We start from the raw sequence: 27,270 nt of genomic DNA, 5'->3' as shown, positions 1-27,270 counted from the left end.
TGCTAGACTGCCTGGATGTCCATGGTAATAGTCCCATATAATACTGCACTAGCTGTCTATGGTGTCAGCCTGATCATATGAATTTTTCACTCACATATCTGTACACATATATTTTCACATATCTCAGTAAACTCCCACCCCCTATGATCATGCTTTTCACAAATTTTATCACTTTTCATCACATTCTCACATCACAATCTTATATACATTGTGTATATATATATATATCAACTAAAATTGATAACTTTTATAAATCAATTTTTCATGCTAAAATCATTTACAATGTCACATTATGCATAAAACTCTTCAAAATCACAACTTTATCATTTATAATTACTTCTACACAGTTATAATAGTTAATAAACACAATAAACTATATAGTTACCTTAATCCCTTTATCACACAAAAAGGGTTATCATGGCTCAACGTTAGCTCCACACGTTTATATGCATAATATGACGCGAGTAACACTCAATCTACATAATAAGTGATAATCGTCAATTATACTCTGGATAACTCTGAATTCACTAGGTTCTAAGTGCTTAAAATACTTAAATTTCTTTTCTAACAATACCAACAATTCCTACACACTTTAACCATCCTATTAAACATCCCAACACACCTAATTCGCTAATCAATGTCCCACATTGTTTTAAAAGCCTCAAATTATACTTAAGGTTCGTCTAAACCCTTACAAAAAATTCTCAATCACTACAAAACTCATAAACTTAGGGTTAAAGTTTAATTTAACTCTCCAAGATCTTAAATAAACTAATGGGTTTTGTCTAAACCCAAGAGAACCGAAATCAAAGCTCTCATTACCTTAAATTTTTAGATTTTTTCATAAAAGAGGGAGAAGAGGAAATATACAACTTATCCAATAGTGATTCAAACTCCAAATGCCCCCAAAGTAACCTAAGGATTATGCCCTAGAAAACCATAAGCTCTTCTCCATCGCTTTCTCGTTATCTCTCCTTTTCTCTTCTGTTTTTCACATCTGATAAGTGCATATTTTGCACGTGCGCTATGGCACATTAACACGCTCGCTGCAGCGCATGACACAGAAAACTCCATAAAATTTTAAACTCCCTTTCGTGCCATAGCCTGCTTGAACCTCGACCAAGCCCTCTTCTAAAGCTATCCAAGGATCTAAAAATTGTATTAGTCCTCATAAACCTCACTAAATAGCAATTTATCTAAATTGATCAAATTACCTTTGAAAATATTGATAATTACTAATGAGAAAATTTAGGATGTTACATGTTAGGTTTTATTTGGTGGGCTAGCTCAACCCAACTTATAAAAATGCCAACCTAAATGAGTAGGCTAGTCCATTCACCCAAATCCACTCCAAAGTGCTAATCAATAAAAATTGATGAGAGGTAGGTGTGTCGCTCTCACTGATTAGATTTTGGTTGAATTCAAAATCAATTCTTGTGAATCTAAGTTCCTTAGTTGACTTTGGTAGTTGGCACTCAGGTGTATTATTGCCATTTTGCCTTCCTCCACCAAACATATTTTTCCTTCCTATCAGGCAACAACAACAATGCTACACAAAAGCTATTATGTAATACTATGTTGTTGCACATTGCATATAACTCCTTAGGCCCCCATTTCAATATATATATATGATTATACGTGTGTATATACATATATATTTACACGTGTCCGTGCATTAATAGTTTATTTTGTAAAGTATTTGTGAGAATTCAAGACCCTTTTCGTTGAAAATACATAACAACACTTCTAATGGTTACTGGTGGCAGCGGGTGGCGATAGAGTTGGGGCTAATGGGTATATAAAGTTCAGCCATAAAATTATTGAGTTAGAGCGTTATGATTAAAGCATCAACAAGAAAAGAATAAAGTCAAAAATAGAGGACAGTTTCATATGAAAGGGACGTATGAAAGAATTGGCCTTAATGTCATGCTTCTTCCACTCAATCAAAAGTTTAACCTCATGACCTCTGCTTTTTGCTCTTTTTAACTAGCTTGATGATGTTTTGATTCTTCTCTTTCTATGTGTGGTAAGAATAAAACCTTTTCTCAAATGCTTGCAAACAAAAATTTCAATCAAAAAATGAAAAAAGATAAAAAATTTTAAGGTCAAAGAACAACATTCTATGTAAAACTAATCAAATATTAAAATACCACCATGGTATTGGATCAACAAAGTTAGAAGGCCTCAATATTTAATAACTTTTCATTGATTCAGGCTGATGCTATTCCTTCAACTGCACTTTCTAGCATTGTTTAATCTATAGACAAATGATATTTTATGATTATTTTCTACTCAGTTTATCAGTGAACTCTTCATTCTAAAACTTTTGGGAACCTTTTACTCGATAAGTTTATCTTTATGCATGTTATTTTTAGAAAGTAGACTGCTTTTTTAAAGCATGTTTAGTGCAGTAAAGATTTGAGTTACATTAGTTTTAGCATTGATGCTCTTTGAAGGACAAATTCATACTCCATAATACCTTGCCTAGTTATTTTCTATCCAAAAACTTGATTTGCTTGCTTATATGAGGACACAAGTCTGTAGGGCTTCATTTATACTTCTATAAGCTATAATTTCTCTAAAAAATTGACTTTTAAAAGCTCTCAAAGGACAATCTCCTTCAAAAAAATAAAAATAAAATAAATTAAAATAAATTGTAGTTCTATGCTATTTAGGTCAAGCCTTCTTGGATTATGGTTTGTGAGTAAAAAGATGGTTGTGCTTTGGATGGTTATACATGGGAAGTAGAATCATAAACATTAAAATTTAAGAAGCTAGCAAGTCGTGTGAAAGAAATGCCGAGCTACGTGCCTCAATTTGCTTCTTCTAGTTTACATAAATTAGTCGGACTACTCTTTATTTTTTCCCCTCTGCTGGTCATTCAGTTGTCATACGATAAGTATGCAATTCATGATTTTCTTCATAAGCTTGAAAATATGGATTTCATTGGTTGCTTGCCTTTCTAAATCTCACATGGATTAACTTGACAATTTTTATTATTTTGATTTTCAGGGGCATGGAGAGAGCTACTGCTCATCATTCTCAAATTTTTGAATTTAAAGCCCTCAAGCAACTACTTGAATTTCATATAGGTGATGCTATCAACCTTAGTAGAGGTATATTGGTCACATTTTGATCACTGTCTCAATCTCTTTTGCTTATGAGAAACCTTTTTCTTATTATTATAATATTTTGGTGACTTTCCTAATTTTGTCGGCTTTTGTGTGGATTTTGTGCCTAACTTGATTGTTGTATTTCAACTGAAGAATCATATTCTTTCCATCTATTCTCATACGCTACACTAATACTATGAGCAGAAGCTTAGCAGTTTATTTCTACCTCATTGTGAAATTATGTTTCCTTGCTTTTCCTACTAGAAGGTGTATAGTAGTTTGACTTTGTGAATTTTCCATATTCTAGTACTCTTTTACCATAATTCCATGGCTTGTAATATTTTGTTACATTCTAATTGTTCTCATATGTCATTAACTTGCTATGAACATTAACCTTTTAATTTATTTACCCTACCAGTTATGTTATAAGTTTCTTCATTTTCTTGGAAGAAAGATACTTGTTATAAAGAGGCCGTGATAGATAAGTTAGGAGCAAATAGTATATAGAAGAATTATACTTTTAACCTAAGAAAATAATCAAAAAAATCTATGGTCTTAGGAGTCATCCCCTCTAGTTAGTACCTTAGTTAATCTTTAATGATTTTGTTTATTATTTATAATTATCTGTTAGATCCAAGTATTCAATCAAATGAAGTCAAACAGACAAGTTCTTAGTAGTGATATTCAATTTGATGCATTAAAAGTAATTTCTAATTTTCTATATCTACTCATATGGTTAAAGAAGTAATAAATCTTAAAATAATTGAAAATCTTGCTTTTTCATACTCTTCTTTCTTATGGAAATCCCACTTTTCACACTCTTCTTTTTGATGAAAGATGCCATCAATAGCAACCTCAGATATGAATCCCTCTGCTGCAATTGTGGCATCTCAAATATTGCCATTGCAAAAAGATTCACAACCAAATTTGACTTTTACATCTGCTGGTCACCATGAGAACTAGAGGAGACGAGGAGTCAAACTTTGTAGATGCAAGCCTAAGGACTAATACTTCAACAGATGACACAAATTTTAAAAATGACAGGGTGATTATCTTGCTTTCATTCTATCATATATGGAATTTCATTCATGTGAATTTTACTTGGAGTTTTTCTTTTATACTTGGACAAAATTGTTGGCTAGTGTCCGTATTTGAGCTAATAAAAATATGCTTATATGGAGAAGGTGCTTCAATATTATTTTGCAACCTGAGAGGGTTCACTCAATCATTGCAATCTTCGATTCCAATGATAGATCAAAAGATAAATCAAATTAGAATGTCTCACGCACCCACATATTAATTATGTTCACAAAATATATAAGGTTGTCATCACTATGGACTAATGTTATAATCATGCAGACTAAAGAAAAAGATAGGCTCTTTTTTATATCAATTGCAACTATTCTAATAATGTTGTTCTTTTTGTTACAAATGTAATAGAATCATTATCCAGTTGCTAAATGAAGCATCATCAAAATGAGTAGATAGTAAGTTGTCATATTTGACTATATTGCTTATGTATTCTTCTTTTCCTCCTCATCATTCATTCCTCTCAATTTATTCAAGCATATGTACAACAATTAGAAAGCAGCGGGCTGAAATTGACCTAACTTGAGTAGGAGCTCTGGCAAGCCCACTGTCAAGTTTAGTTATCCTTTGTTATTTTCCCTGCTCAACACTTTTCCTCTGAAGCCACATTTTTTATTAGGTTTTTAATTTTGTTGTATGGAATTTTCATTTCTAGTATAGGAGACCAATCCCATTCATTGAGTGTAAATGGTATTGACTGTGAACCTTAAAACTTGATAAGATTATCATTGAAGCCCCTCCAGGTAGAACAATATTATGGGATGTTAAATAGAATTATAATTATTTCCAGTATAAAAGTTAATACTTAGCCTGACATGATCTAATTAAGAATAGGCTACAGAGCAATCATGTGTTTACATTAACTATAAGTAAATCTGATACTACTATTGCTTTTTTAATTTGAATTTCCAAACAAGCCTGGCTATCTATCATGTTTTATTAATATTTTATAATTAAATTAGGCTCTAAACCAGGCTATAGAGGTCCCTCCTATTGATACTTATTTAAAAGGAATGTTCCTTAACCATATAATGTGCTTGAATTTAGCTTTGGTTATTTCCCCAAGGGATTAGAGTTTTAGCTATATGTTCCTTTCTGTAACCCCCTATGGAGAGTGTTGCATAAAGTAATTCCATGGCATGTTTTTCATGAAACAAACCAAAGCTTTCACATTAGAGGATATGGAACTTACCATACTTGGATTGAACATATCTTATTGGATTCAATGTTCTTAAATTAGATTGCATAGTATGCACTTAAAGAAGTACACGTATGCTATTTGATTGCACTTGGAGATCATGATAAAGGCAAGTGGAAGTTAATTGCTCTTTTGTTATTCAGATCTTAAATTATAGACAATTAGGTTAATTGATATGCTATGTAGGTGCCATGGCATTTGATGTAGAGTATGTATGATGGTTAGAAAAGCATAATAAACATATCAATGAACTAAGGGCTGCAATCAATTCTCATACTGGAGATATTAAGCTGCATGCTATTGTCGACAACGTCATGACTCCTATTAATGAGATTTTCAGGCTAAAGGTGTTGCAGCAAAAGTTGATGTTTTCTACATCATGTCAAGATTGTGAAAGACTCCAGCAGAGAGGTGTTTCATGTGGATTAGAGGCTTTTGCTCTTCTAAGCTTCTCAAGGTAAGAATATTTTCTTCATAGATGCTATATTCTCACATGCTTTATCTGGGGTTTATGGTGTAGTAAATTAAAGTGTGGTGATAATATCTTTCATGGATGCATTATTCTCATCTTTTTTCTTCTAGGCATTATGTTGTAAATAGAAGCGTGGTAATTAACAAAATTGTATGGTTTGGCTAACACTATATGGTGGGACCTAAAGCTGAAAATGCCTAATCAATTGCTTATTCCTTATGGTGCATAAAGATGCTGGTGCCTGGTGTACACAACACCTATTGCATGCTAGAACTATGCATGTTTAACAGCTTCACTAGTTGATAATAGTTTTTATGTTTATTGTTCTAAAGTGGCTATCCTTCCATAATATGTTGTCTGACTACAAATTGAATGCAAGTCTGGTACAGCTTCTTGTAAGCCAATTGGAGCCCTTAACAGAGCAATAAATGATGGGCATCTATAACTTGCAGCAGTCTTCCCAACATGCTGAAGATGCTCTATCTTAAGGAATGGATGCATTGCAGTAATGGCTGACTGGGACACTTGCTAATAATTCACCCACGTCAGGTTCATCTGCAACATGGAAAATTATATGGGCTAAATGGCTAAGGCCATAGGAAAACTTGGTACTCTTGAGGGGTTTCTTCGCCAAGTAATTTAGTTTGGTAGTGCAAGCTGGCATAACTTGTATCCTGATAGGTTGTATTTTTGCCAACCCGTTGCTTGCTAGTAAAATATTTTATATATATATATATATATATACTTTTTCCAATTTTAAAAATTACAAATTCATCTTTTTTCATTATTTTTAGATGGTGAAAAAATCATATCCCCCCCAAAAACTAATTATTCAAATAATAATAAAACTCCTTCTAAATCATTAAAAAACACAATACAAATTTAAGATACATTAATACAATCCAAAATAAATATCTACTCCATTACAAACAAACATAATAAAAAGTTTAAATTGCAATCCAAAGCTTGAAATGATGACGATAATGACAATGACATAGACACATTAGAAATTGATGCTCTTTCTCTTCCAATACTACTATCAATAGCTAAAGATGATGATCTCACATTTTTATAATCACTGAACAAATAATACATAAATAAAATTTTTTTTCTTTTCTTTTATTATCTTTAAATCAAATTTTCAATGGCTCTCTAATTTAATATTTTATAAAATTTTTACTATAAGTTTATATTAAAATATATAAATAAATTTAAAGTTTTAAAATTGTATCTGAATAATTTAAAACTATAATGAAAAATTGAAAAAAAAAATAAAATCATTTTATAAAATATTTTAATAATAGTTTATAGTTTTAATCAAATTAAACAGATCAAACTTTAACAGTTTAAATTTAAGTATATATTTTAATAGACATTATAATAGTAATTTTATAAAATATTAAATCATAAAAGAAGAATCTTTTTATATAGAATAGAAAGAAATATAATTAAACTACCTCATAAAGTAATAGATTCTTAACCACTTGTAGCGCATGCATGATATGATGTGATTGGGATCAAGTAAATACTAAAATCCCCAATCTACTAATCCTCAATACCTAACATATGAGTTTATTAGTTATAGTGTTTGCTTCTCAAGGAATATTAAAATGAAAAAAAAGTTATGCAAGCCAACTTGCCAACCTGTGTATTAGCCTGCTATAGGTTTGGGTTGTGTGATGCAGGCCAAAATAAGCCCATATTTAAATAATTTGCATTTTTTGCTAACTTGACTTGCACCTTTCTGTGGGTTGAGCCCAACAATTCTACCTAGAAATAAACCACACTATTTATGCATCTATGATTGGTACAACTTGCTATAGATTCTATGTATTATATAGATTTAGTTTTATTTTAGGAAAATAGTAGTCAGAATATTTATCCATGCTCTTGTTTTCCCTGTTATGCTAGGCTGATATTTGCAACAGGAGACATTACAATAAATGATGTTAATATTAACCACCCAGCAATCGGCTCGAGCTGTTGTGGCAATAGGTGCGTATTTCTCTTGGTTATGAGCCCTGAGTTCATCGTGGCTTGCCTGACCACGAAAATGAAGCATCTAGATGCCCCATTTTTGGAGTTGTCTCCAAAACTTGACAACTAAAGACTCATTGTTTGGTCAACACGAGCATTGACTCTTGGGCATCAAAACGAGTTCCTCTAGAAGCTTTAGGTCATGTTTGGTTACTAGAAACGAATGAAATGGAATGAATTTAAAAAATTAACACAAAAATGAACTAAATCATCCTTCTTTCTCATTGTGAATATGATAAAACTCATTAATATATATTATCAATGTGAGAATCATCACACCTTTTAAAAATTTCATAAATCATAATTCCCAACTCTATGAATTAAATTATCCCTTTCCTTTATGAATGTGGTTCATTATTCTTTTTTATCATCTCATTTTTTTTTATTTTTTCAATTCATTCCATTTCATTTCTTTTTAGTAACCAAACGTGACCTTAGATGATGGATCTGATATAGTCTTCACCTTTAACGTAGTCTATCTCTTGATGTACTACCCGTTTGCTACACTTTGTGTTCTAATTTGGTTCATTCACCTTAACATTGAAAATATTCTCAAATATGTTGTGTGTAAATAAGCGGCAGATAGGTAGGACTTAGGAGTAGAAAAGAAATGGGATAGCGTTTGTAATTTAGGCTACGTCTGTTCATTGTAGTCAGTAAATCAAAGATTATATGGGGAAGAAAAGTTCTTCTCTTTCATTTCTTATGCATTTGAATCTTGTGCATATGAATCTCTCATTCTGCGTTTTTTGCTATGCGATTGGATGTTAATGCTATGTTTAGCATAAGATAATTAAGTCTGTTAAACAACATTAAGAAAACCAAGTATCACAGTGAAAAGTAAATGAACTTGAAATAAAAGCAATAATCATTGTCTTTCTATTAAAATGATTGATAAATTAATACGAAAAACAGATATCATGTCTAAAAAAGAAATAGTTTTATAATTACAGTTCTCTTTTCATTCCCCAAACAACCAAGTAGGATGAAGATTGACTGAAATAATGTGGGATATTTTATATCAAAATATTCTGCGCCCAGTTGGCGCATTTGTCAACAACCATGATTGCTGATTTGGTTTTAGAATAATCGAGCTTCCTTTTTTTTTTTGGGCTAAGTTTTGACATAATCAACGTAATCAATAGAAATGGATGACAAGGAGGGGGGAGGGGGAGGCCGGAGATTCCAGAGCACTAACAATAGTGATTTAAATAAAAAAAATCCATGATTCGCCTGCCGATAATTTCATTTGTCTTTTTCTTTTTTCTTTTTTATATGCCAATGAATTTTTAATAGAAGTCCCAAGCCTAGAAGAAGAAAAAATGAAACAAGGGAAGAAGTATCAGAATACAAAACTCAACATTTTGAACAATATGTGATAAGTTTGTTGTTCATACTTCATCACCTTTGACTTGAAAATATCTGACAATAGCAAGTTATGCAACAAACTGTGAATCATACAAATGCCAGTCATTCAAATAAGATCAAGAACTTGTTACGGAAAAGAAAAACAAAAAACAGTCGAGAGTATTTTTCACAGTATCTGATATCCTATATTAACAAATTAGATTCGACAGAAACCAGAGCAGCAATCTACTTTCCGTGAAATTCAATCTAATGATTCATTATCATACAAAGGATCATGATCGGCTACCTTGAATAGAAATTACTCCACCTACCCTGCTGTGCCTGTGCAAATACAGTCTAAATTTATCAGTGTGGATATTATTTTACATTCAGTGCAAAGCATTGCTTGCGGTTAGCATTGGAATCTTACATCCAATATTTTGCCCCCAAAGACGGGGAAAATGCCAGCTTCAGCACCCAATTTTGAAAAAACTTCCTTCCCACACGTGTTGTGCTGGTAACAACCCATACAAGTGATAAGAACAATATCTATCGCTATGTAACAACAATACATGACATAAAATAAAGACAAGTCTTCTTCAACATTCGACGGCAATTAATTTGTAGGATAAACATTCAAATCGAAGATGCTTAACCAACTACTTCTCTAATGATAGCTGCGCGCACAGGAATTTTTTTTTTTTTTTTGGGGGGAGGGGGGGGAACTAACTATCATATTGGAAAGATTAATTTATTTCCTCAATCAAGCAAATCGGAAACTGCCGTTTTCCTAAACGCATCAACTTGAGTCAACAGACCTGCCAAATTCCTATTTGGGAATACGTCATCAGCTTTCAGCCTCTCCCTCATCCCATACGCTGGCTGCTTGCCATTTATATAGGCCTGGATTAGAGTTTGGTAAAGGCTCAAACGAGAGGCATAACCAGATTGTCTCATTCTATGGAAAATCTTTTCTGAATTATGGATGTCACCCCTCTGGGCATATTGATTTAAAATAAGCAAATAGGTAGTGAACATTGGCTTCATACGGTTCTGCTGCACTGCCTTCTGCAAAACAGAGTCTGCCTTCTCCACCTCCCCTGCTTGCACATAAAGTTTCACAATTGAATCCCATGTCAATGGGCCTATTCGGCACCCACTATCTGCCATTTGCCTAATAAGATCCTTACCCTTCTTCAGCATCTTGTTATTGGCATAAACCTTCAGGAGTACTGTATAGTCCCTGGAATTAAGTTTCTTCCATTTATTCACCATCATCTCAAAAACTTTCTCTGCTTCTTCAACTTTCTTTAACCTTCCCCAAGCTTCAATTGCAGCCAGACACTCATCAACCCGAGGATTTGATGCACAGACTTCCCAAATCCTCCCAACTTCATCAGTCTTTCCCAGGCCTGCATAGAGGGGAAGCAAAAACCGGCATACCCACTGATTTTCAGTCAAGTTTTCCCCTTCCATATCTCTCAAAACTTCTTCAGCTTTTTCTTTGAGCCCAGATGAGGCATAATGCTGAGCCAAGATTGCCTTTGTTTGGATGTCTGGTTCAATGCCCTCAGCCTTCATTGTCTCAACAATTTGATCCATTCCAGCTATATCATTAGCCCGGCCTTTTGCAGATATTAAGATTTGATAAGTGAAAGGAGAAGGTTTAATATTCTCTCTTTCCATTAACAATAACACATCAGCAATTTTCTTCTTGTCAACCTTCTGATAAAGGAGCAGCAATTGGTTGCAAGCAAATGCTGAAAGAGGAAACTCTAAATCCTTCATTTTATTGAATACTTGCTCTGCTTTTCTCACATTGGTCTGACTAACACAGTTAGCCAGTAAAGTTCGGTACACAAGCTCCCCTCTAAAAGATTCTGGGATGCTTTCTATGTAGTTCTCTGCCTTCTGAAGGCCATGCAATTTAGCAATAAAATCAAGTCGAGATGCATAATCTCTCTCAGCAAATTCCCAGATGTTTTTCTCCTCAAGCCACTCTGAAAGCTACAGAACCAACGATATATTAATATAGATTAAGTTATGCCGCAAAAGTACAGAACATCAACTTGTAAAACAGGAACTCAGGAAGCTCAAAAAAGGTCAATAGAGTCTACAGTAAATCAGCAACATAATTGAATATCCGTAGCCCTTCTACATGCACACAATGCCTTTCCAGAACAATAATAGGTATAACTTGTTATATCCAGTGTTCAAAAAAACCGGACTGACCAGTTCAACATATTGGAACAGATTTCTAGTAATTAACAATGGACGTAGGAAGGATCTAACTTCTATCCACTTGGTCATAGAAGCTCTAATACGAAGTCAAGGGCCACTTCATCCCAAAATATCAATATTTGGATGAATGCCTAAGATTTCTTCTATTAATAACTCTTAAAACAATAGATGAATTATTCTCACTCATCAGCATCTGTGCCTGATAGATATGTCACGAGTGCCTGTCCCTAATCCCCTTGGAGCCCCAACTACTATGACATCAAGTCCAAATAATAAAATCAACATAGCATTGCTTTGCTAGAGTGTCAGTTCCAGAGAAGGGGTGTTAAATCAAAATAAGCATAGTTTCAAATTACTAAAATGACATCAAGCAGCCACAACGTAAAGGCAATAGATTAAAAATTAATTAAGTCATTTGAAATTTTATTCAAACTAAATTCTGATCCATTTACCTGCAAAGCCTTCCCATACAATCTGTGCCTGCGAAGCATAAGCATGACCAATGAGATCTCTGACTTACTTACTTCTTTCCCTTCTTCAACCCACTTGTCCATGGTAGAACGGATAGTCACACCTGGGGCATCTAAGATTGCCTTGAGCATTTCTGATTTAGCCCTCCTTCGCTTTGGTGATGTTTTCTCAGTTGGTTCAGTCTCAGTATCAGATAGGTCCAGCTCGTTTTCTGGTTCCTCAGCATTCTCATCATCACCAGATAGATCTGATTTGTTAGAAACTATTTCATCATTATTTTCTCCTATAGTTGTTCCCAGTTCAGAAAATCCATCTTCCAAATCATCCTCCTTTGTGCTTCTCACATCAGCTTGTGAAGAGAGTTCACGTCTGCTAGCCTTAAATTTCGGTGAAGCGTATCCTGAGTGGTAGTGAACAGTGTTCAATGATGGAGATCTATCAAATAATATAGGACAACACTCGGAGATACCACCCTCATCTTCTACACAAGCAGTTGGTGTTAATTTGAGACAAGCACGAGATGTTCCCGGCTTGAGCCATCGGCTCCTACAAACATCGAAACAAACTACCTTCATAAACTGATTAAGATATGAAAGCAAACCAAATATGAAGCATAAAATGTAAAAAATAGTCTCTCTGGATTCTTTCTGCACGAATTACAACATTGAGAAAAGGAGATACTTAGAGATAAACAATGTCGAGGTACTCGATGTGAAAAAGCCGTGCAATACTATCAATATCAAAAGGCAAAAATGCGAAGGGTATGGCACCACAAGTGAGGGGGATGAGCATAAAAATTTCCAAATCCCTTGCTAGATTAATTATCAATACACAGTGAGTGTTTTCCATTAGCCCACTCGTATGAGAAGATACGGAATGCATCTATCATAACCGTGATCGTGACGGGCGAAGAAAACATGAACACGGAAGCGTGTCAACAGTTATATGGGAGGGCGCAGCAAGTTTGGCCCAGCTTTCTCGATGGTCGCTGGAAAAATGAAAAACTACTGGCTTTGCTTTAAACGGAACACAGAGAATGGAACTGGGCTTATACCGGCATTTTTCTCCATTTCCGGGAGAAACAGGTACTACAGAGACTTACCTAAGAGGAATCGAAGCTCGACGAAGAGCCCACATATTAACAGACCGCTGGCTGAGAAAGTGGAACAGCGTTGGGATGATGGGAAGCTGCGCTCTTAAACCCTAAATGCAAAACCCTCCGCTTGTCCGGGTAAAAATATATCCCGCGCACCCCAGTTGTTTCTCGGCCGTAACCTCAGTGAAACGGCCATTTATTCTATTTTTTTTTTAATCATAATTGAAAGAATGATACATAAATCTTAAATAAATTAATTAATTTAATTTAAATTTTAAATATCAAATTTTAAAAATTTATAAATTAAATTTTTAATTTTATAATTTTATTGTGATAAATTTATATTTTATATTTTATATTTTATATTTTAATAGAAAAAAATAAATTTATCTATTCTTCAATCATATTAAAATTTAAAAAATAAATTATAAATTTATCACAATAAAATTATAAAATTAAAAGTCAAAATTAAAAATTATTAAAGTTTAGTGTTTGAAACCTATGTTAAATTAATTAGTCCCCTTGAATCTCTCTATCAGTCTCCCATCATAATTTAGTGACTATAATACTTAATAATTATAATTATTTTTATGAGCTTAATAATTAGGAGTATACGAGTAATAATAATTAAATATCCGTAAGAAAGAAAGAGCATCAAAAAGTAAGAAACCAGGCAACTACTCGTTAATTATAGACAAAATAAACTATCAGGTTAGTTGTTAATACATTCCAGATTTTTGTGAGCTTGTTAATTATAAAAAAGTCTCGGAAGCAGCCTAACCTTTAAATATAAAAGTGGGTTTTTAAAGTTTTTTATTATAATTTCTCCGGAGTGCCTCGATCCAAATTGAAAGAGGAGAATGTAATAAATGAATTCTATTGAAATAGGTACTCCCCCTCCTATTTATTATGATTTGAAAATTTAAGTTAACCCATCATTTTAAACCGTTAAACCATGGAATCATTGTCAGTTTAATAAAATATTTTATTTAAGATTAGTTTAATCATGATTCATTACAGTCTTAATCATTATTCCTTAAACAAATGCCTTAAATTGATTCAGTTTTCAGTATGTTGTTATTTATAAATTATTTTTATAATATCATAATTAAGGAAAAAACTTAAACCTTATTAACCTTTATCAAAAAATTCTAACATGTTTTCAACTTTTTGTCATAAAAATAAATTTTTAACTTTATCTTTATTAGATATACATATTTTAAAAGTATAATACTTCAAGATTTAATAACTTTCCCATAATTTAATAAAAAAATAAAAATAAATACAATAATTGTTAAGATATTATAAATAAAATCGAAACAAGTATTCTATCTCTATTTTATAAGTAAAATTAGATGTGCTTTAAAGTTGAGTACATGATAATATCTTCCATGTTAGACATAAGGTTAAAGTAATGACATCTAGGAAGTTCTAATTAAAATATGAATACATAAGTTACACAAAAAAACTGTTTTACTTCAATTCAAAGTTTAAAAAAAATTTTATAAGATTAAAAAATTTTGCTATTTCATATAAAATTATGAGCCAAACTAAAACAAAATGCTTTTTCAGAATCTAGCTTTCGAGAGCAATTAGCATGCCTTCGATGGAAAGCATCAGATTAATTGTCAATTCCTTTTGTAGACATCCGAGGGGAAGGGGAAGGCCTTCGCGTATGTAGGTCAGTAGATGCTCTAGAGGCACATTGCACATCCTATTAATATCCTCAAACAAGGTATATAACAAAAGAGTATCATGAATAGAGTAATTATTGCAAAATCCATGAAACCTTATCTAACATAATTTTTTGCAAGATTATGTTTATGATCCTCCATAAAGTATTAGAAAATGTAGTTGTTAAAATCTAAGATGGAGTTTTTAATAACAAAAGTAAAGCCATTAACACAAGAAGCATGATCATTATTGCATTAGTAAGCTGAAGTTATGGCTATATGTGTAATACTTAAATTAAAGTTATTAATCACTAAGCCAAAAGCATTAAGGTAGGAAGGGTGCTTGTCATCACATAACTAAATCAACAATTAGATTTCACATATTAATGATTATATTTTTTTTTATTTTATTGGTGCTAGAAACATAATTTTGTAATAAAAAAAATCAAGTCAAATAAGTTGTTAAGGACTTTAGAATGATTGTCTCATTTTGTTGTGCTCTTTTATCACGTGCCAATTTGAATAGGATTTATAGTGATGCCAAAGTTGTTGTCCATTATTGTTTAAGACGGCAATAAGCTTCTACGGGCAATGAAATACGAAAATCCCGTCAAAGGAAAACACACGATAGGGTATACAAGGTTTTACTTCTTCATTGGGAAAAGTTGTGAAACATAGATCTAGATCAAGGATGCAGATCAAGATGAATAGATCACGTACTGTTATAGTTGATGATCGAAGCACAGATGAGAGGACAATTGCAAAGAAAATAAGACCGACAGAGTAAGAAAGATCACTTGTTTTATTGTCCGTTTGAGAAGACGTGAGAAGGAGTAGAGAAGAAGAGCTTAAAAGCCACACCAGTAGGGTAAGGATAGGTCGATCGCAGAGCCAGGGTGAAGAAACAAAATATGCAAGGGAAGAAAAGCTAGAAGAGGAATATAATCAAAGTCCAAAGGCAAGGAAAGAGGGTCGAAAGAAGAGAGAAATGATAACTTGGTATTTGCTGACAAAGGAAGACATGGCAGGAGGTGAGAGATGACGTTGGCAGCAAAGAAGAAACAAAAATGAGAAGAATATGAAGGATAATTGAGTCATTTCAACCATTAAAATACTTGTAAATGAAGCCATGAGTAGGGATGTTTAACTTGTACCTATTTTGATTAGGCCAATTTCATCCCAACCTTAAAATAATTGGGATGAAATTTTGCGAGATGGGATGGGGGAAGAGGTTTAAAACAGGATGGGATATGGGTCCCATCCTAAATATTATATAGAGACACATACGTCCCATCCTAAATATCACACACACACACACATCCCATCCTAAATATTACACACGCACACACATGCGCGCACCCACATGTGCACCCACACGCGCGCGCGCACCCCCACACGCGCGCGCACAAATTTTTTTTTAAAAAATATACACTAATATATTAATTATATTAAATAAGTTGTACTTATATTAATTATAATTTCAATACTTGCTATTCTTATTTAAAATTAAAATTTTTTTATATTAAAATTTTTAATGATATAGAGTAAGCAACACATGTTAATATATTTATTTACAATATATTAATTATATTAATATAATTTATATTTATATATTTAATAATTTTTATTTATATCATATTTCTTGGTTTATTTTAGGAGGAGTCACTAGCTTACATATTTCAACTAAAAATAATAATAATAATAACTTGACGTTGTGCTAGGCTTGTCTGATGTTGTTGCTATTATAGCTTAGAGATCACCTGTAATTGTTATCATGATGTGTTATGTCTAACGTATACTTGATTTTAAGTTGAACATTTTGTAGTTGTGATGGATGTAATTTAATAATTGTTGTGATTTATATACTCATATTATTTTGATTTTAAACTTAAATAAGTAATGTGATTTAAAATTTTAACTAATGGATGTTATTATTTAGGCTTTTCTTCCACATTATTTGCTTTATCGGGACGGCAGGACATTCTAATCTTATCTCGGTCTCACATCGATTTCTAATAGGACAGGACGACTTTTAAAATGAAATGAGACATGGGATAAAAATTTAGTCCTAATAATTTTTCAGGATGGGCCATCTTCTGAACACCCCTGCCTTCGAGCATGCAAAAACATATCAAAATCACTTGGCCCTATCTACAAATACATTTTTCTTTTAGGCCATGAATACAATTCTCCCAAAATTGAAACTAAACAGTGCATTGAATGAACAAGTACAGTCAATAAAATATTGGTTGTACAATGCCATCATAAAAATATAGGTTGTACAAGTTGAATATTTAACTTGGCTCGAAATAAATTTTTTACTGAACCAATTGATTTAGTTTAGTTGCTTTAAAATCGAAACATACACCATCAAAAGGCTTAAGTTAGTCGACTCATTTGCCTCTAATATACTTACTACTGTCTTGCAACAATAGTATTATGATAAAAGGCTTAGAAAACCAATGCTGGTTTCCATCATTGATTACGATCTTCTTCTTATATAGGAGCTAATCCTAATGTCTACCTTCATCTTCAAAAACAGCGTATTAAAAGAATGAACAAGTACAGTCAGTAAAATATTGGTTGTACAATGCATCATAAAAATATAGGTTGTATAAGTTGAATGTTTAACTTGGATCGAAACAAATTTTTTATTGAACTAATTGTTTTAGTTTAGTTGCTATAAAATCAAAACACACCATCAAAAGGCTTAAGTTAGTCGCCTCATTTGCCTCTAATATACTTATTACTGTCTTGCAACAATAGTATTATGATAAAAGGCTTAGAAAACCAATGCTGATTTTCATCATTGATTGCGATCTTCTTATTATATAGGAGCTAATCCTAATGTTTGTCTTCATTTTCAGAAACCACTTTGCCCGTCCAAGACAAGGGATGACTAATGACTTCATTCTCCGCATTCTATGAACTTAGTGGCCAAGGACATGAGATATGCTGAATTTTTAGTAAGAAATGCTGTGAATGATTATTTTCAGAGCGCAGCATTGTAAATAGGCCCGATTCAAATTAACTGGGCTTTTAACTTGGGTTTGAATTATTAATCATTCATGTATGGTAAAATTATTTACATCTAACTTATGCTCACTTAGATGCTAGCTTTAAGTTTGATAATGAATCAAAATCAATAGATGTTAAGCTCCATGCAACGATAATGGGAGGGTTAAACAAAAACATTGAACGTTTATTTTTAAAATTCCAAACAAACCTTGCTAGGAAAATCATCACCATCATTTTTTTAACTAAAAGTTGTCAAATTTAATTCTTTGCAATATTTCCTTATTGGTTCATTTCTCCAAGCACATCCAACCTAACACTTCTAGCACTTTTATGTTAGATGACGTGTAGTTGATTTGAATTCTATTACACTGCCCTATTCCTTGGTATGAGGCCAAGTTAACAAAGTTTGTTAAAAAGTGGTACTCATGATCTTCAAATTGTAGGAAAAAATATAACTTTCTAATTTTACCCGTATTTATAATTGATGACCATAATAAATTATTATTTAAAATAACAATAAATAAATAAGGGATAAAATTAAAAAAAAGGTATCAATTACTGAAACTTCATCTTATATTTAGGAACAAAAAAACTTTCAAATTTTATCTTATATTAAGGATTGGAGGGAGTATTCAAAAAATAGAAAAAAATTTTGCGGATAAATCATTTTTTAGAAAAGTAAAATAACTTCAATGCTATAACTTTTTCATGTGTTAAGATAAATGAAGAATCACATTCAAAAACCACTCAAAAAATTTATTTTTAGCCGAGGACTAAAGATAAGTCATGTTTGAGAAAACAAAAGTCAATGTTCTTATTTTAATAACAATTCATTTTATATTAGTCCTTACTTGTGAATAAGTTTTTTGAATGGTCCTTAGATGTGATTCTTCCTAAGATAAAATAAAAGAGATGGAGGAAAAGAGTGTAAAATCTCCATTCATATCATAACACTTGACCTTAATAATATTACTCTACCATAATAATTAAGGATTAACCCACACATCAACCTTCCCATGGTGGAAAGGATTTAACTGTAATTAAAAGAGTTAATTATAGTAGAAAAGGAAAAGACTAAGATGGAAGGTCTAACATGATTAATACAATTGAAATCATAAATATAATATCAATTTGGAAGTATATAAATGGACATTTACCATGACAGAAAGAATTAAAACCATTTTTTACATACCAGTGTTTTAAAAAAGTTTGAAAATTCTTGTTTGATAAGTAAAACCATTTAATTAATGGGATTCCAAGTTTGAGTATGACTAAAATCATTTCAAATTAAGAAACCAAATAAATATCATAGTTTGCAAATAATTGGAAGCCTGGGATATCAATGACAAAAAAATATATTTGAAAACAAGATTAAAAGTCAAATTTAAACAAAAAGGTTTGTCTGCCATAGCCAATGCCACAATACATGATGTGCTACAGCTAACAATAAGTTGCATCATGCACTGTGGCAAAGGCATCATCCGCCACGACACATTACACAGTTTCAAACAACACTTTACTATCAAAATGTAAATATGAGGGCTAGAGTTGTGGTGCTTCCCAATCTTCATTTGTTGCTCAATTAAGGAGATCTAGATATTTATAGAAAGCTTATTCAATTAATTAGCTAATGGCACTAGTTTTATTTTCAACTAATTTCATGATATAAAATTAGGCACCTGAAACCACAATGACTATATTTTCACACTTTTGACACTTCAAGGTGTTCAAAACCTAACCAAAGTGGTGTCAAAACTCGATATCACACTTATGGAACTTAAGACAACTTGTACATTGTACTAGATTAATTAAATTCATCACAGAACTTAATTTTAATCCTCAACCCTACATTTTACCAAAATTACAAGGGAAAAGTTTTAATACCATTTCCTAAAACAACAACCACATTCAACAAAAACAACCATATCTATACTTGAACTAATATATTAGATCCTTTCAACACAATTTCTAATATAAAGATCATAAACTAAGGCCCAGCATACAACCCAAATTGCAACTTAATAAGCATGGTGCATATATGATAGAAATGATGTCTTAGTTGGCAATATCATATAAAATATGTATATGTTAACAAAATAAACAAGAGGCATACAGTAAGATATTCAATCCTAAACCTCATTTCCTTCCCATTTGTCCTAATCAGAGCTACCACCTGTAATATATGAAAGAGGGGTGAATATAATCACTCAATAACTAAAAAAACACTAAATAACCTGCTTACAAGTCAAACTAGTTAAGGCATGAAAAGTAGGCAATTTAACTCAATCACATTTGTATTACAATATCATATCTCAATAAATATGGAATGTATAATCAATAAGCAACCTTATCTCCTCCTTATATCGCCAACCAAATCTAAATGTTGGCAAATTAAATGGGATCTCATCTATGTGAATAGATTAGCCAAGCTTATCAATTGTGAGGAGCTACCTGGCTAATTTGCTATACTTACGCTTAGACTACGGATTCCTCCATACTCAAATCCTTGAGATGTTGCAAGCCCTATTCCATACCCAATCCAAGGTAATGTTAAGGGCACATAGTACAGATAAATTAAGCTTACACCCACTTTGGGGTTAGGTTCAGGAAGACCTGACCAAGTACAGGTAACCAATACTTATGCCTATTCTTAAGTGAAATTCAAGAAGACTTAACCCTAAACTAAACATTGGAGCCACCTATGGTGTTGTTAACATCCACATGGACATGAATAATACGGGTGGTTCACGGGACAAGACAGGATCAGGACACCCCCGTCCCGTGTCCTATCCTAAAAAAAGATCAAGACTAAATTTCGATCCTGTATCTCATCCCGTCCTGAAAGTCAACCTGTCCTATTAGGAGTTCGAATGAGATCGAGACAAGATTAGGACATCCTGCCATCCCAATAAATGGGATAATATTAAAAAAAAGATCTAAATAATAACGTTCATTAAAATTTTAAATCATATAATTTATTAAGTTTAAAATCAAAACAACACAAGTACATAAATTACAGCAATTTAATGTTAATTATTGAATTATATTAATCACAACTACATATTATAATAGCAAATACAAGTGATCTTTATGCTATAAGAGTAGCAATAACAAGTAAGTCAAACACAACATCAAATCATCATTCTTTTACTTTAGTAGAGATGTACTAAGCTAATTACTCTTCTGAAAATAAAGTAAGAAATATAAATAAAAGTTATTAAATAGATAGATATAAAGATAAATTATATTAATATAATTAATATATTATAAAAAAGATATCGCCATGTTTACTCCATGCCATTAAAATTATCAATATAAAAAAACTTTAGTTTTAAATAAGAATTACAAGTATTGAAATTATAATTAATAAAATTAATATAAGTATAAATTATATTAATATAATTAATATATTTAAAATAAAAAATAATATATATAATATTTGAGACGAGATGGGACGTCCCGATGGTAATCCCGTGTCCCGTCCCGTCTTATCCCGAACCTCTTTCCTATCTCATTTCATAAAGTCTGGTCTTGATTATTTTCTAGCAAGACAAGACCCGTCCTGACATGATGAGAATGATACCGGGTCAATTGAGATGAGTCCAAGCTAAACACCCCTATATAAATATGCCAATAACTCAATGCATCACATGAGCATCCTTAATTCATAATATGTAACATTCTAAAATTTTAAATCAATTTTTTGCCAATTATAAAATTTCACAAATTACCTTGTCCATTAAATGCATACCACGGTAGAAAAAAATCTACCATAGTGAGTAAAACTTAATTTTCAAAACACTGCCATGGTAATAAAAATTTACCATGGAAAAAAGACTAGTAATATTTTCAAACTCTACCATGGTAGAAAGAGGCTACCATGGTAATTAATAATCAAAATTATTTTTATACAATTTACCATTATAGAAAGAACTTTTTTTACAATATAATTTTTCTCAAATGGGGTTATCATGGTAGAAAATGATCTACCATGGTAAAAGAGTTAAACTTACTAAAAATAGAGGATTACCATAGTAATTTAGAGAAAAACTATGTATATTAAGATGAATTAGGTATTTAAAAATTTAAAACATGTGTATCTAATGAGATCCCATTGAAAACAAGTGATAATTTACTAATAAAATATTTTGCAAATAAGTCAAAAGTGAAACATGATTTATAGAGGCTAATTTGTCTAAACAAATTTATAAAAAGGTAAAAAGGTTAAAAAGAGCCACTCTATAAATAAATTTTTGAAACATGGCATTTTTAAAAAAAACCAAGCCATGCATTGTGGCTTGCTATCATGCACAGTAGCACATAGCATAAAGAAGGCAGTTCGTTTCTTGTAATGTGTAACATCCTGAAAATTAACCCCTTATTTACCAATTAATCAAAGGTAATTAAGCAAATAAAAAAGTATGTATTAGGCATGTGCGTGGTTTAAGGGCACTAATTGGCCTATTGGGTTCTGATTATAGTTTAACGTTTGGGTCCATAGTGGAGTTAGACCACTTGGGCCCTAAAAAATGAAGAAAACATGAATGGTATGCTTCTATATCACACGTCACAGCACGTGTAATGTCCATTGTGGTGCAAGGATCTAATAAATGCGAAGGATCCCCTCTATTCCACGTGTCATGGAGTGTGTGGTATGTGTTGTGACGTGTGGTCAATTTTTCAAATAACAAACGCAAGTCTGACTCGCAAAAAATAAAAGAGAAAGTGATGTTTAAGAGATAGGGATGAGAAGCTCGTGTTTGGGTTTGCTAGGGCTTGATGATTATAGCTTGTCAAAGTGATTCAAGCTTGTTTACACTAAAGTAAGCCCTTGTTAATCTCTCCTCTTCATCTCTACAACATTTATGAGTTAAGGTTTGCAGAGGATAGTTGATTTTTGAACTTTAGAGGTTATAAGTTTGAATCCACTAATTTAAATAGAGTTAATGAGAATTATTTAAATTATTTAAATATAGAATTATTGAATTTATGCATCCGTGGATTGTTGGCTCATTAATGGCCCAAAATATTTAAGTGTTTTAAAAAAATGAGTTAAAGCCTGTCAAGTCATGTTAGATCTAGCAACATTTTGTTTTGCAATAACAATTTAAAAGGTGTTGTCCAATATGGGAACAAGTAAACGTTTTTCGGTTGTTGCACTTCAAGGTAGTTGAGGAAAAGTACTGATCTCGTATTATAGATACCCTTTTAAGAGTGTCCTCAATCAGCTTTTTCAAAAGCCCTTGACTTTGATATCGTTAGATTAATCATCAAATTTGAAGGAAGTTGTAGGAAGACCGTGAAAATTAAATGTGAAAAATGCAAGAAAAATTCATAAAGGATGATTGAAAAATTGAAACAGTTGTCAAAACAGTCGAATTTGCAAATTATAACCCCAACCTAATACCAAAAGTATTAATTTTGCTCATCAGGCCCACAAAAAGGGGAACTCCAAAATTTGCACAAGTCCAGGCAAATTAGAAACAATGCATCAACACAAGGGAAAATGCACAGAAAATATATATAAGTTAAAAATAGGGAAAACAAGTCGAATCTCAAACTAAGTGAATTTAAGTTAAAATGTGTTTTTACTCTTGAATTATTTTACAAGCAACACCTAGAATCCTAAAAAATGACGTACCCAATCGGGCCCTTGATGTTGGTTAAAAATTAAGGAAATCGAGGAGGATATATGAGAAATAGAGAAACCAAAACAGCATAATATTCTTAAACTGTGAAGTCGTGCTATGGTGGATTTGATGGGAGTATAACACATGAAACCAAGTAGAAAAGGGCCTCCTAAATTGTTTTTTTCTTCATAAGCATCCGCATAAGCAAGTATATGCAATATCTATTCGTAAACCCATATAATTATTTCATTGACGGATGAGAGGATAGACTCGCACCCTCTCTGTTTGTATCAGCTTAAAGAGGCAGCGGCAAACCCACCGGCTTTCATCATTCGCTTAAACTCCATAAAATTGACCATTCCATCCCCATCTGCATCCACTTTCTTGATCATTCTCTTGCACTCTTCCAGTGCCTTCCCGTGTTTCAGCCCCAGAGAAGCCAAAACCGTGCTCAATTCTTCTTCTGTTATGAACCCATCCCTGTTTTGATCGAACACGTTGAACGCCTCCTTCATATCCTCGTCCTCGTCTTTATCGTCCATTATTGATTTGTATAATTCTCCAAATTCGTCAACATCGACGCACCCATCTCCGTTTATGTCAATCTTCTCGATCATTTGGATCATATCCGGATCCGAGATGCGAATCCCCAAGTTTTCTAGGGAGTCGCTGAGCTCTTTCTTCGTGATCTTACCATCCCCGTTCTTATCGAACATTTGGAATACTCGCCGTACTTCTGCTGGATCCATTAATTATTCGCTTCCAGTGCAAATATGCAATGATGATGCAAAAGAGGACAATCGAATCGCAAGAAAAATATATAACGGTTCTCAGAAGAAGATGAAGAATGGGCAAGCAGGTCGACGGATTTAGATGCAGGCAGATTGGCGAACGTTTTGTGAGGTTAGCAGACTGGAACTAATAATTTTTCTAGCTCGGTGTTTTGAACAGATGACATGTTCGTCCTTCAATTGCGTTAAATCATTCGTTATATTTGGTTGGCTTGCGCTGCGAGGTTGTTTGCGTTTAAATGATTTCAGGCGTAACAAATAGAATGCTTGGGATTCAAATAACTAATTACTTGGGTTTCTGATAAGATTTCACAACATGGGCAGTGATCCAGAAAAAGCTATTAATGGGGGCAACATTTATATCAAACATAAATATTAATAATTTTTTTGAAATATAATTATAAATATTGACTAAATAAATTATATGAGAATTTAAAAACATATATAAATTTCATTTCCATCATAAATTTAAAAGATAAAAAATATTTTTTAATAAATTAAAATGCATTGTTGATCCTTTAACTACATATAAGGATTTATTTTAGTCTCTTAATTTTATAAAATATTTTTTGTGTCTTTTAACTTTAATACAGATAGTTTTAAATGAATATTTTTTGTGTCTTAATTTTATAAAATATTTTTTGTTTCTTTTAACTTTAATACAGATAGTTTTAAATGAATATTTTTGTGTCAATTATTATTATTTTAAAAAATTAAATGTAATATGTAAACATGTGATAATATTTTATCAATGTTTAAAATTTTAATATAAAATTTTTTTATTAATGAAACTAATAGTATTAAAATCAAAAGACTAAAGAATTTTATAAAATTAAAAGAATAAAATAAAATTTTATATAAAATTAAAAGATTAAAAATAAATTCTAACCTTTTGAATATAAATATTTGATTAATTTTAAAGAGAATGTGAGATAATTAATTTTTTTTTTTGGGTTTGCAATTTTAAAGGGGGCCAGGTGTAATTTTAACATGAAAATAAGTAAAATTTTAACTTATTTCACGGGGGCAATTGCCATCTCTACTGTGAAAGTAGGTGCGTCCCGAACATGGGTTACAGTATTGGTTTAACTCGTGACAATTACTTAACCTGGATTTACTATTTGTAAAAAGCATTTACCACAAAAATAGATACATTTGCATGTTATCTACTTTTTTTTTTTTTCTGAATGGTAATTGCGCATGGACTGAACAAGGTGAGGCAGTGGGCATTGTACTAACCCGACTTATCACCGTCATCATTGGTCATTACCTTCGAGTCCTTGGCTCTTGCAAGTCGATTAAATATATGCTGTGCGCGCGCGCGCGTCATTTTCTTAGTATCATTTGGCTTCACATGGTTGTTTTTAAAGTCTCTCTCACACACACACCCCCCACCAGTTAAATCAATTGATTTTGTGATTAACGTGAACTTTATCTATACACGTGAACATACCTAAACTAACTATCTCATATTCAAAGTTAAACTTGATTACTACTGTATTAAATTAAGGTAGTTTTCCAATGACTTTTTTTTAAAAATTATGATTATTGTGCATTTGTATTTATATAGTTATATTTATATTTCAAGTTTAATTTTAATAAATAGTTATATTCCTCTTGCATACCTATTATTAAAAATTAGAGTTAAGGTGCTTTTTTATTATTGATTTTTTTAAGAGTATTGGGCATCTTATATTGATAAGTGGGATAATTTTATTTTTAAATTATTTTTTTGAGGACCAAAATACCCTCTTATGTTAGACAACTGTTAACTTTGTTATTGTTTTGTTAACATGACATGTATGTAAAGCACACACACAATAACAAGCAAGACTTTACCATATTTTTTGGTGCTAATTTATTTCTAAATTTTTCTTTCAAAAGCATTTGACATCCTATAGTATTTTTTTAGTAGTATTAGACACTTTAAAATATTATTAAAATAAAATTTAATAAATATTATTAAAATATTAAATATTAATAATTTAAATATTATTTATAAATATTTATCCAAAATTTATAATTATTTTTTAAATATTAGCAGCTCAAACTAAATTTTTAATAATTTATAGATGACTCATAATATTTTATATACCAATCATATTTTTAATATTAATTGAGTTTTTAAAATTTTTTATGTTATTCTCTGTAATTTTTTTAATCAACTAACATTTTTCATCCAAAATATTATTATATAACTCAATTTAATATTTTAATATTTTTGATATTTTATAATTTTATATTGAAAATAAATGGAATGAATCTTTAGATTAATGGAGGGATTTTTCTCCCTCATCTCTTCGTTATTTTCTCATTAAGTAATTTTTTTATAATACGTTAATGGAATAGATGATATCTTTCAGATAAGCATTTTTGTTAATATATTATTTGTCTTAATTTATCATATTTTTATTTTATCTTTAACACTGTAGCATATAAAGATTATTAAATTTGGATGATATAATATTTTGAAGAAAGATTATTGATTGACTAAAAATTTAATAAAATTAAGTAATATCAAAAACATGTATAAGTTTTGACCCACACAAAAGATATAATGATTAGGACATTATTTCAAGGAGAGACTCAAAAATGGAGATCGATATATAAAAAATAATAAGTCATTTATAAATTTACAAAAAAATTAGTTTCAACGGTTAATATTTAAAAAATAATTTATAATTTTTAGATAAATATTTATAAATAATCATATTCAAATTATTAAGTATTAAAATATTTTATATTTTAGCAATATTTAGTAAATTTTATTTTAATAAGATTTTAAAGTGTTCACAACTTTTGGAAAAAAACTTTAGGGTGTCTAGTACTTTTAAAAAATAAATTTAGGAGCAAATTAAAATTAAAGAACATGATTAAAATGTTACCTGTCACTATGCGTAGATCCCACATACATGCCATATCAGTTGAAAACTAAAAAAATCAACGATTGATTAACAGAAGAGTTTTTTGCTCCTCAAAAAATTAATTTAGGGATAAAATTACCTCACTTATCAATATAGAATGCCTAAAGCTTTTTGAAAAAAAAAATCAAGAAAAAAAATATCTTAACCCTAAAAACTAATACACAAGTCTT

At 31.4% G+C, this 27,270-nt stretch overlaps 2 protein-coding genes and 1 pseudogene across 2 annotated transcripts; 1 reads left to right on the top strand and 2 right to left on the bottom strand.

Moving 5' to 3' along the window:
• Window positions 1-5,591: 5,591 nt before the first annotated feature.
• Window positions 5,592-7,929, top strand: LOC129304563 (TGACG-sequence-specific DNA-binding protein TGA-2.1-like; annotated as a pseudogene).
• A 1,564-nt stretch (window positions 7,930-9,493) lies between these two features.
• Window positions 9,494-13,212, bottom strand: LOC129307366 (pentatricopeptide repeat-containing protein At1g80270, mitochondrial-like). Its single transcript, XM_054948303.1, has 3 exons — window positions 13,071-13,212; window positions 11,950-12,514; window positions 9,494-11,263 (listed from the first exon to the last, which is right to left on the bottom strand). The coding sequence occupies exons 1-3, from the start codon at window positions 13,103-13,105 to the stop codon at window positions 10,016-10,018; spliced, it is 1,848 nt and encodes a 615-aa protein (XP_054804278.1). The 5' UTR covers window positions 13,106-13,212; the 3' UTR covers window positions 9,494-10,015.
• A 10,193-nt stretch (window positions 13,213-23,405) lies between these two features.
• Window positions 23,406-24,510, bottom strand: LOC129304411 (calmodulin-like protein 3). The gene has a single exon (XM_054944047.1). It carries the CDS (start codon window positions 24,132-24,134, stop codon window positions 23,676-23,678), a length of 459 nt encoding a protein of 152 aa, XP_054800022.1. The 5' UTR covers window positions 24,135-24,510; the 3' UTR covers window positions 23,406-23,675.
• Between the last annotated feature and the right edge of the window lie 2,760 nt (window positions 24,511-27,270).

This window comes from Prosopis cineraria, unplaced genomic scaffold (assembly GCF_029017545.1).
Source record: "Prosopis cineraria cultivar Desert tree isolate PC_DT_omini unplaced genomic scaffold, ASM2901754v1 PC3, whole genome shotgun sequence".
Classification (NCBI taxonomy): domain Eukaryota; kingdom Viridiplantae; phylum Streptophyta; class Magnoliopsida; order Fabales; family Fabaceae; genus Prosopis; species Prosopis cineraria.
This window is presented reverse-complemented; position numbering and strand designations above follow the sequence as displayed.